The sequence below is a fragment of the Lolium rigidum genome, chromosome 3, assembly GCF_022539505.1.
Source record: "Lolium rigidum isolate FL_2022 chromosome 3, APGP_CSIRO_Lrig_0.1, whole genome shotgun sequence".
In the NCBI taxonomy this organism is placed as follows: domain Eukaryota; kingdom Viridiplantae; phylum Streptophyta; class Magnoliopsida; order Poales; family Poaceae; genus Lolium; species Lolium rigidum.
The window spans coordinates 410699330-410710678 of record NC_061510.1 but is presented as its reverse complement, the minus strand read 5'-3'; the positions used below and the strand labels follow the sequence as shown (position 1 = coordinate 410710678).

Genomic DNA, 11349 nt, shown 5'->3' with positions numbered 1-11349 from the left:
AATATTCTCGGAATTGGACGAAATCAACGCCCAGGGTCCTATTTTTGCACGAAGCTTCCAGAAGACCGAAAGGGAGACGAAGTGGGGCCACGAGGTGGCCAGACACCAGGGCGGCGCGGCCTGGGCCTGGGCCGCGCCCCCCTGTTGTGTCGGCGCCTCGTGTCGCCCTTTGACCTACCCTTCCGCCTACTTAAAGCCTCCGTCGCGAAACCCCCTGTACCGAGAGCCACGATACGGAAAACATTACTGAGAGGCCGCCGCCGCGAATCCCATCTCGGGGGATTCAGGAGATCGCCTCCGGCACCCTGCCGGAGAGGGGAATCATCACCGGAGGGGCTCTACATCATCATGCCCGCCTCCGGATTGATGCGTGAGTAGTTCATCCTTGGACTATGGGTCCATAGCAGTAGCTAGATGGTTGTCTTCTCCGCTTGTGCTTTCATTGTTATAGATCTTGTGAGCTGCCTAACATGATCAAGATCATCTATTTGTAATGCTACATGTTGTGTTTGGTGAGATCCGATGAATAGAGAATATTATGTTAAGTTGATTATCAATCTATCATATATGTGTTGTTTATGTTCTTGCATGCTCTCCGTTGCTAGTAGAGGCTCTGGCCAAGTTGATACTTGTAACTCCAAGAGGGAGTAATTATGCTCGATAGTGGGTTCATGCCTCCATTGAATATGGGATCGTGACAGTAGGTTCTAAGGTTGTGGATGTGCTGTTGCTACTAGGGATAAAACATTGATGCTTTGTCTAAGGATATTTGTGTTGATTACATAACGCACCATACTTAATGCAATTATCTGTTGTTCGCAACTTAATACTGGAAGGGGTTCGGATGATAACCTGAAGGTGGATTATTTAGGCATAGATGCATGCTGGATAGCGGTCTATGTACTTTGTCGTAATGCACTGATTAAATCACATAGTAATCATCGTTGATATGTATTGAATCTTTATTTGTCAATTGCTCGCCTGTAATTTGTTCACCAAGCATGTTAGTTATCTTATTGGAGAGACACCACTAGTGAACTGTGGACCCCGGTCCATTCTTTACATCTGAATACATTCTACTGCTTTTACTTGTTCTTTGCAAACAAACACCATCTTCCACTCGATACGTTTAATCCTTTGTTTTCAGCAAGCCGGTGAGATTGACAACCTCACCGTTACGTTGGGGCAAAGTACTTTGATTGTGTTGTGCAGGTTCCACGTTGGCGCCGGTTTCACTGGTGTTGCGCCGCACTACATTCCTCCACCAACAACCTTCACGTGCTTCTTGGCTCCTACTGGTTCGATAACCTTGGTTTCCTACTGAAGGAAACTTGCTTCTATACGCATCATACCTTCCACTTGGGGTTCCCAACGGACGTGTGCATCTACGCGTATCAGAAGGTTATGAAAGGAATGTAAGAAATAAGAGGACCAAACATGGCGTCAGCGCAGGAAATACTTACCAGTCGAGGAGATCATCTTCGTCGGCGAAGCCGCCGATTGATCTCTTCGCGGGTGAAGCTTTAGCCTCCTCCACAGCTGCATTAACAAAGGCATCATGATCAGCGTCATCATCGCGCATTGATCCCTCTGTGTTGCCAGCATCATCGGCTGTAGGAGGAAGATCGGTGTGGACAGTTTCAGAATCTATCGGATAGACATCGCTTTCTGGGCCTGTATGATCGACAGTGTGAAAACCGGCGGGAACTGAGGAGCCTCTTCCTTCAGAGGTATCGTCTGGCGAATCATGCAAATTCTCAGAGATTATGGGGACCTGTCAAAAAGGAAAATGAATAAGAACAATGGTAATTGTGTTAACCAAGTAAGAAAAGCACAGTAAGGATTTGAAAGGGAAAGTTACCTCAGATGGCGGATGGTCAGCATCAAGAGGGGTATAAGTAGATGTCAATGGAATAGAGTCTTCTTGACTAAAGGAAGTAAGGCGACGGACTTCATCAAGCAGTTCCTTTTCCGACAGTTCGGCAGCATTAATCCTGGTTTCGTCTTTTGGGCCTGAGTACAACCACATCGGATGAATTCTAGCCATGACTGGTTGGATCCGACGCTTCAGGAACACCGCTGCCACCTTTGTGTCGACCATGGTTAGGCCATCGGCCTCTTTGATTCGAAGAAATTTGGCAAATAATTCATCGGCTGCTACTTTTTCGTCGGGAGAAAGAATGTTCTTCCAGGAATTTTTAGGCTTAGCTTCGAGAACATCGATAAAGCAAGGAAGTTGGGATTCGGGTGACGAGGACTCCTTGACATAAAACCACTTCAGTCTCCACCCTTGCACAGATTCTCTCATTGGGAAATTGAAGTAATTGACATCTGATCGAGCAACAAACCCCACTCCTCCGGTAACAAAGGATCCATTACTACTGCTGTATCTCTTCACATAGAAGATCTTTTTCCACAGCCCAAAATGAGGTTTAATTCCCAGAAAAGCCTCGCAAAGGGTGATGAACATAGCAACGTGGAGGATTGAGTTGGGAGTAAGTTGCCATAATTGGATCTCGTAAGTTCGCAAGAGGTGGAGGAGGAATTCGTGAGCAGGGAGCGAGAGACCCCGATATAGGAACGACAAGAACATCACGTTGAAACTGGCAGGGGGATTAGGCCGAGAAATCGCACCTGGCAAAATCACATTCCCCTCGTCAGGGGAGATAAGTCCCAAGCTTCGGGATCTTTTCTCGTCACGCTTGGTGACTGTAGATGCAGTCCAATCTCCGGGCTTAGCCATCGAGCTTGACGGTGCTGGCGGCGCCGGAGCTGGGGGAGGAGCGCTTGGAGCGCCTCCCTTCGAAGGAATCGAGGGGGGTTTGGCAGCGGCGCCTCCGCTGGTGGAGCTGGCGGCGGTGGTGGCGCTCTTCTTCTTCACTATCGCGAGATCAAGGAAGGGTCGGAGAAACGGTGGTGGCGGCGCAGCAGTTGTGGAGGAAGAAAGAGGGAGAAGGACGAAGAGGCGTTATGGCAAGACTGGGAAGGACCAGAGTTTTTGTTCTTTAAATGGTCATTTTTTGTTAAGGATTGCGGAAATCGAGGAGGCACCCCGGTAACTGTGCATGAAAAGTGGATGTTTCTTAAAAACGAGGTTGTGCAGAGGCGGAATAGGCCCAGCAGGTCACGTCCTATCAGTCTAAATCAAGATGTTAGCAAAGCGTTGTTGGAGATATGCCCAAGAGGCAATAATAAAAGTGGTTATTATATATCTTTATGTTTATGATAAATGTTTATATACCATGCTATAATTGTATTAACCGAAACATTGATACATGTGTGATATGTAAACAACAAAGAGTCCCTAGTAAGCCTCTTAACTAGCTTGTTGATTAATAGATGATTAGTTTCATAATCATGAACATTGGATGTTATTAATAACAAGATTATATCATTATATGAATGATGTAATGGACACACCCAATTAAGCGTAGCATAAGATCACGTCATTAAGTTATTTGCTATAAGCTTTCGTTACGTAGTTACCTAGTCCTTATGACCATGAGATCATGTAAATCACTTATACCGGAAAGGTACTTTGATTACATCAAACGCCACTGCGTAAATGGGTGGTTATAAAGGTGGGATTAAGTATCCGGAAAGTATGAGTTGAGGCATATGGATCAACGGTGGGATTTGTCCATCCCGATGACGGATAGATATACTCTGGGCCCTCTCGGTGGAATGTCGTCTAATGTCTTGCAAGCATATGAATAAGTTCATAAGAGACCACATACCACGGTACGAGTAAAGAGTACTTGTCAGGAGACGAGGTTGAACAAGGTATAGTGTGATACCGATGATCAAAACTCGGACAAGTAAAATATCGCGTGACAAAGGGAATTGGTATCGTATGTGAATGGTTCATTCGATCACTAAGTCATCGTTGAATATGTGGGAGCCATTATGGATCTCCAGATCCCGCTATTGGTTATTGGTCGGAGTGAGTACTCAACCATGTCCGCATAGTTCGCGAACCGTAGGGTGACACACTTAAAGTTGGATGTTGAAATGGTAGAACTTGAATATGGAATGGAGTTCGAATATTTGTTCGGAGTCCCGGATGAGATCCCGGACATCACGAGGAGTTCCGGAATGGTCCGGAGAATAAGATTCATATATAGGATGTCATTTTATGTGAATTAAAATGATGCGGAAGGTTCTAGAAGGTTCTAGAAAAGTCCGGAAGAAACCACCTAGGAAGGTGGAGTCCACATGGGACTCCACCTCCATGGCCGGCCAACCCTAGTGGGGGTGGAGTCCCAAGTGGACTCCCCCTTAGGGGGCCGGCCACCCCCCCCATATGGAAGGTGGAACTCCCACCTCTAGTGGGAGTCCTAGCTTGGGAAGGTTTCCCCAACATATGGAAGATTTTTGGTTCGGGTCTTATTCGAAGACTTGGAGACCAACACTTGGGGTTCCACCTATATAAAGAGGGGCCAAGGGGAGGGGGCCGGCCACACCAAGACCACAACCTGGCCGCCCCCCTTGAGTGGCCGGCCACCCCCTCCCAAACCCTAGCCGCCCCCTTCTCCTCCATAGCTCCCGCGTGCTTTAGCGAAGCTCCGCCGGAGTTCTCCACCGCCACCGACACCACGCCGTCGTGCTGTCGGATTCAAGAGGAGCTACTACTTCCGCTGCCCGCTGGAACGGGGAGGTGGACGTCGTCTTCATCAACAACGGAACGTGTGACCAAGTACGGAGGTGCTGCCCGTTCGTGGCGCCGTGATCAAGATCTTCTACGCGCTTTTGCAAGCGGCAAGTGATCGTCTACCGCAGCAACAAGAGCCTCATCTTGTAGGCTTTTGAATCTCTTCAAGGGTGAGACTCGATAATCCCCTCGTTGCTACCGTCTTCTAGATTGCATCTTGGCTTGGATTGCGTATTCGCGGTAGGAAATTTTTTGTTTTCTATGCTACGTTATCCTACAAGCGTCACCAATGACATCATGGTTGAAGCATTCGAAGGAAAATAAATAATCTTCGGATATTCAGGCTTAAGTCTGCACCCGAACATAAAGCGTTCGTATCCAGACTCGGGGGCTACTCCTATCGGGAGCGCTGACGCGCACCCGATAAAAAGAAGACGTGCAATCGAAGGAATGAAGACTCGAAAATATATTTGAGAGAAGGATGACATGTTCACCTCAAGTCTGCACTCGAACAAAAAAGTGTTCGTGTCCAGACTCGGGGGCTACTCCTATCGGGAGCACTAGTTGTGCACCCGATGAAACTTTTTTGCATTCCAGGATCATGCCCGGGGACTTGATTCTATGTAGGGTAGCGCTGTTTTGCCATTAGCAGTTAACCAACAAAAGTTGGGCGCGTTACTCATTATCCCTTGCATGAGGAAAAGCGTCGGGTGACTTATGAAGACTTACGGAAAACCTTCGGCAGAGCAAAAAATACTCGAGTGGTACAACTTGAGTCTACGCACGGATTGCAGGCATCCGTACCTAGACTCAGAGGCTACTCCCATCGGGAGCGCTGACGCGCACCCGACAGAAGAAGAACAAGGACAATAGAAGAAGCCATGCTTTAGTCTCTACCCGAACTATCTTCGGCTAGACACTCGGGGGCTACTGACGTGGGCACTACCCTTCGGGTAACCGACGTTGTCCTATCCTATATTTCCTGGCTGGAGGCCCATGAAGGCACTTGGAGGCGAAGCGGCCCATCCGGACGGTGCACCAGAAGATTTCTTGGCAAGCAAGACGAAGAAGCAGCCGATCAAGGAAAGATTAGATCTCAAACTACTGTAAACCTAGTTGTGTTCGGGTAGATCTCTTGAGATCTGGCCTCCTATATAAAGGCCAGTAGAGGGGCTGCCGAGGGACACGATCAATCTTAGCAATCTTAGCCACCAATAGCTTAGAGCTAGGTCATCAATAAGCTTAGCATCTCGACGAGATCTCAGCCGAATTATTCGGCACCCCATTGTAACCTATTTTCATCATAATCAAGAACAGACAAGCAGGACGTAAGGGTTTTACCTCATCGAGGGCCCCGAACCTGGGTAAATTGCTCCCCCCGTTTGTCTGTGAACCGATGTCTCGTATCAGCCTGCAGGATTTCGTCAACCCTAAGCCCCTATCGGAGGGCATTGTCGAGAAGCACCCCCCGACAATGGGTTTTTTTATTACTGCGTTTCTAATTCTCACGAATGTTATGGTATTACCACCGTGAATCGGTGAATTGGATGGATGCCACTAACTTTCGGAAAGTCGTTCTGTCTATGCCACCGGATGGATGTTACGTCGGCTACCGTTTGGTCTAGCTAAATTTTTGTCCGATTGGCTCGTTTTCTTACATGTTGGTCTCACCTTGCTTTGACGTTATGACTCATTTTCTTACATGTCGGTTCTAACTCGCTTCAGTAGTGTGATGGTTATATTAACACGTGGCCCCCATCACTAGTAAGAATGATGGCTCGCATCCTACATGGCGTTTCCTTGATAATGCTAGTTCTGTGATGGGTGGTCACGGCTAGGTTTACTGTGGAGTTATACGATGGCACTAAAAAAGCCCCCTCATCCAGCGGATTTTCCGGGCGGCACAAGCCGTAGTCGCATGCAAAAAAAAAAAACTTGCGGATAAGCATTCCCGCAGGCAAACACAACCAGCACATACATTTCCGCGGTAGATCCCATACCGGCAGTAAATTACACCGCGGTAGGAGGAAAAATGACTGGGATTTATTAATGTCATGGTAGGTTAACACGGGCATATATTAGCGTGTCGGGACCGGACTTTCTAACTAGGTCTAACCTCTTAGACTGCTCAAGCACGTGTCGCTCGATGGGGTGTCCCACCACCGCTGATCCTACCCTTTAGAGATCGTCTCCATGTCTCATGCAACCACACTCCCCACCCTTCTAGTCTCTCTCGAAACCACCCCTTAACGAATTTGCAGCGGTTTGCGGCGGAGATAGTTAAGGCCACAGGCCAGCTGTGACGTGAGGGAACAAGATGATGAAACATCGTACCAAGGCAGAGGATTTCTATGTAATTAATTATGCATTTCTTGTCGTTTGATTACTTCGGTTTACATTTGTCGGTATGCCATTTTAGTTATTCGATAGGGGTTTTTTCGCAGAGTGCGGTGCCGAAGTGAATCCATGATTGAGTGAATTAGACCTAGATCTAGTTGAATTTGGGTCTTGGGAGAGAATCGGGATAAACCGAACAGATATAGGCGATTTATCAATCAGTTCACTTGATGTTTCGTGTCGCAGTGTGCAGCCTAACGTTTGCATCGTATACTAGTATATATCATTTGTTTTAGTATTATGCTAATGTTTACTGAACCCATATGCTTCATGTTTTTGCGATTTACTCAAGATGTGACATGTCCGATCGCTAATTCTTTGTTTTTCATTTAAATATAGTGGCATTCAAATCATTTGAAGCAAATAATCGCAAACCACCATCATATCTAGTCGTATATGAGGCACAAATACACATAATTTTTTTTATAGTTTTGCCCTTTTTAAAATGTCAATGATTAAAACTGTTGTGGCTTTGTTTGATGTCGATGATGTTCATTTTGGTTCTTTTTCGTTGCAATGGTCGATGATTAAAATTTTGGGGCACTACAAGTGATCCCCGGATAGTTGAACCGAGCTTTGTGACATGCACAAATACAAATCTAATGCATCCTTTTTGTCGTTGTGTATCGACGGTGCTCCGGTGAGGGGTGCCTCATGGAGGAGAGAGAGGGGGAGCATGGGGCGAGGATTCACCGGGATGGGGACACACAATTTACCTAGCTTAGGAAACCTCATGACAATGGCGAGGCCCTACTGTTGGTTGTCTGGAATTATCAGACAACAAGTGCGAGATTACAATAAGTTGTGTTGCACATGCCTCTAAGGCTCACATGATATGTCATATAAAGCGCTCGGATCTAGGGTTACATGGTAGAGATCCACCTGGTACGGCTAAGTCTAATATATGTTACATTATCTTGCCTTGAACGTGAAGGATTCGATCTACCATCTATGTCTTATGGATCTGACCTATTGGGCTCCGGGCTAGACTCCTCCGTCTTGATTCTCTAGCAACTAGGCTGTCCAGTTGGATCATAGGCTCAACTACCATTTGTGGGCCATACGGAATTGCCAAAATTGAGACCATGTTGCGGTATATGTAGTTAGCATATCCACAACACTATTTGACTTTGCTTGAACTATCCCGAGGCTTTGTGTGTCCGATATGTAAGTACGATGCTTCGATTCATCCAATGATTATACTATGTCACTATTTAATGGAAAAGGTCATCCATAAGGCCTTGTCATATATCCATGCGCATTACTTACACATTTGATTTAGTCTTATTGGTTGAGTTTTTTTTTCCTCCTTGCGTCTTTATATGAGGCATGTCGTTCTTGATTTAGCTCTACTTGATGTTCATTTTGGTTCTTTCTCATTGCAACGGCTGATCCCGGGGATTTGTGTGTCCAATATATAATTAGGATTCATGCTCTTGATATTCATTTTTGGTAGTTTTTCGTTGCAATGGTCAATGATTATACTCAGGCTCCATCCGATGAGAAAAGATGTCCATAAGACCTTATCATATGCACATATACATTATTTGCTGATTCGATTTGATGTTGTAGGCATTGTTTTTCCTCATGTTTATTTATGTGAGGTTTCACCTATGGGTACTTGAATTTTTTTTCAAATATATTTTCGATGATTTTTTTTTGCGAATCAATAGCTTTCATTCATTAATCATCAGGCTTACAATCATTTTGCAGACATTGCACTAGAAATGTAGGAATATAGTTAATCCAAAGACACCTACGACGACTAGCCAAAGCCTGCTTAGCACAAAGATGTGCTCCTTCATTTGCTTCACGCCCAATGTAGCCTAGCTGGAAGGACTCCATGTTACTACTCAGCTCTTCAATTTCTTGTAGAATCGACCCAATTTCCGACCTTCCTTGTCGGCGCTCGTTCCATAGTTTCACCACTTCACTAGCATCAGTTTCAACCTCGATACGAGGTATACCGAGATCGTTTGCCAACTTGACACCGTCTCTTACCGCTAGAGCTTCCATAGTCAGGCTATTAGCCCCATGACTATACCAAATGGCTTGACCCCTTAACAGAGCCCCGTCATGGTCACGGACAATCAGGCCAGACGAGCCTTCACCATTGTTGAGATCAAAACCAGCGTCGACATTAATTTTAATCACACCTTCCTCTGGTCGCCTCCACTTAGATCTCCTCTTAGGATGACCAATGGTTTTCACTCGTATCGATTCTGCAAGATCTCTTGTAATATATGCCGTCCACTTCACCGATTGTGCAATTGATCTTGTACTCTCGCCATGATCCCTAGCATTCCTTTCTGCCCATACTGCCCATCCTCCACATAAAATAACAGCCGCCACCCTTGGATCCACTTTGTTATTGTCAATGATATCGATAGGCCAAGTGGCAGGATGAAGGACCGGAATCTTAACAGACAGCACAACTCTAATTTCCTGCCAGAACAGTTTTGCCCAAGTGCAATCAAACAAGGCATGATGAATGGACTCAACCTCTCCACAAGCAAGGCATCGGTCGAGCCTTTCAATGTGTCTGGCCTTCAGCACTGCTCGACACGGAATATATCCTTTTATAACACGCCACCAGAAGTTGCGAACCTTGGGTGGTACCTTGAATTTCCAGAGCTTTTTCCAGAAGCCATACTCACCCCCACCCGAACTCATAGTCTGGTTAATTCTCCCACTTTCTTGCAACAAGGCCCTGTATGCTGACCGAACGGTGAAGTTGCCATGCTTTTCCAGGTGCCAAGCCCATACATCCTCCTCTAGACGACCAGTATGAATTTTCATGATTGCATGTACATCAATTAATTCAAATTTTGCCGCCAAGACATCCTCCAACCACTCACCCGAGTTAGGATCCATGAGCTGTTGAACCATTGTAACATCTGACAAGGGTTTATGCACTATTGGTCTCCTCCCTGGATGATTAAAATGTTTAGACGCGCACTACAGGTTCGTCAACGTTTGTTTTGGTTCACTGGCCAAATATGTATACAATATCCAATGTAAAGTGTCGATTGTGATGTTTGAGAGAGATTGATTATCGTATGGTACGGTGCACAGCCCACTCCAGTTATACTCCACTTTTCTGCATATTATTCTCCGTCCAAACTCATAGCGCACTCACGTCTAGTAGTCTACCCATATATGTAGGACTTGCCGCGGTCGGTCGCCGATGTCCCAAGTTCCAAAAGAAAATAATGGCCGCCCCTACATTGCTGTGGGTCGTTGGCCAACCCCATTCCACTCCCCTCTACGCTTCGACAAAAAAAATACAGCACTCCGGCCGGTATTCCAATTTTTTCCTCCAATGCATTCGGGCCTCCACTCCGGCGAGCCTATAAAACCGCTCCTGTCTGTCCATCGCTGACCACCATCGCACCTCACAGTCTCTCTCAACATATATCTGTTCTCTGCCACCACTCGTACGTGCTTCAGACTCAAGATCAGTGATCACTAGCTGCTAGCAATGGCGCAGGGAAGAGGCAGTGCAGTTACCGTGGTCGTCGCGCTCCTGCTCGTCTGCGTGCTCTTCAACGCCAGAGTTGCTGACTCGGCGGTGTACAGTGTCGGCGACAGCAGCGGCTGGTCCTTCAACACCGACTCCTGGTCCACCGGCAAGCGCTTCAAGGCCGGCGACGTCCTAGGTACGTCCTATGTCAATGCATGATGTGTTGCTGCAAACCGACTGCCACGAAGTTTTGATTCATGCGACCTGAATGTGGGTGCAGTGTTCAAGTATGACGCGACGGCGCACGACGTGGTGGCGGTGAGCGCGGCGGGGTACAGGGCCTGCGCCAAGCCGGCGAGCGGCGCAAGGGTGTACAAGTCTGGCGCCGACCGCGTCACGCTCGCCCGCGGCACCAACTACTTCATCTGCAGCGCTCCGGGACACTGCCAGTCCGGCATGAAGATCGCCGTCACCGCCGCTTGATCCATCACACCATGCACGTCACGTCGCAGTCCTACTCCTGAATAACGTTGCTGTTAACATAATAAGTATGCGCCCGTCGATCCTATAATAACGTTGTACGGTTTGATTCCGACCCTGATCGTGTTTGTGGTACACCCAAATAAAAGGACAGCTGATGGTTGAACCGAACTGTGAGGCAGCACGGCCGCAGTACACACCAGCTCAAACTTTCCCTCGCCCAAAACCCTACCGACCATGCCGCCGCCGCCACCGACCCTGCCGGACGAGCTTCTCGAGGAGATCTTCCTCCGCCTCCCGCCCAACGAGCCCGCGTGTCTGGTGCGCGCCTCCCTCGCCAGCAAGCTCTGGCTCTCCC

General features: G+C 47.3%; 1 protein-coding gene across 1 annotated transcript; it reads left to right on the top strand.

Annotated features, from left to right (window-relative positions):
* The first annotated feature begins 10529 nt into the window (after positions 1-10529).
* Positions 10530-10994, top strand: LOC124701050 (chemocyanin-like). Its single transcript, XM_047233105.1, has 2 exons — positions 10530-10707; positions 10792-10994. The coding sequence occupies exons 1-2, from the start codon at positions 10530-10532 to the stop codon at positions 10992-10994; spliced, it is 381 nt and encodes a 126-aa protein (XP_047089061.1).
* Positions 10995-11349: the final 355 nt, after the last annotated feature.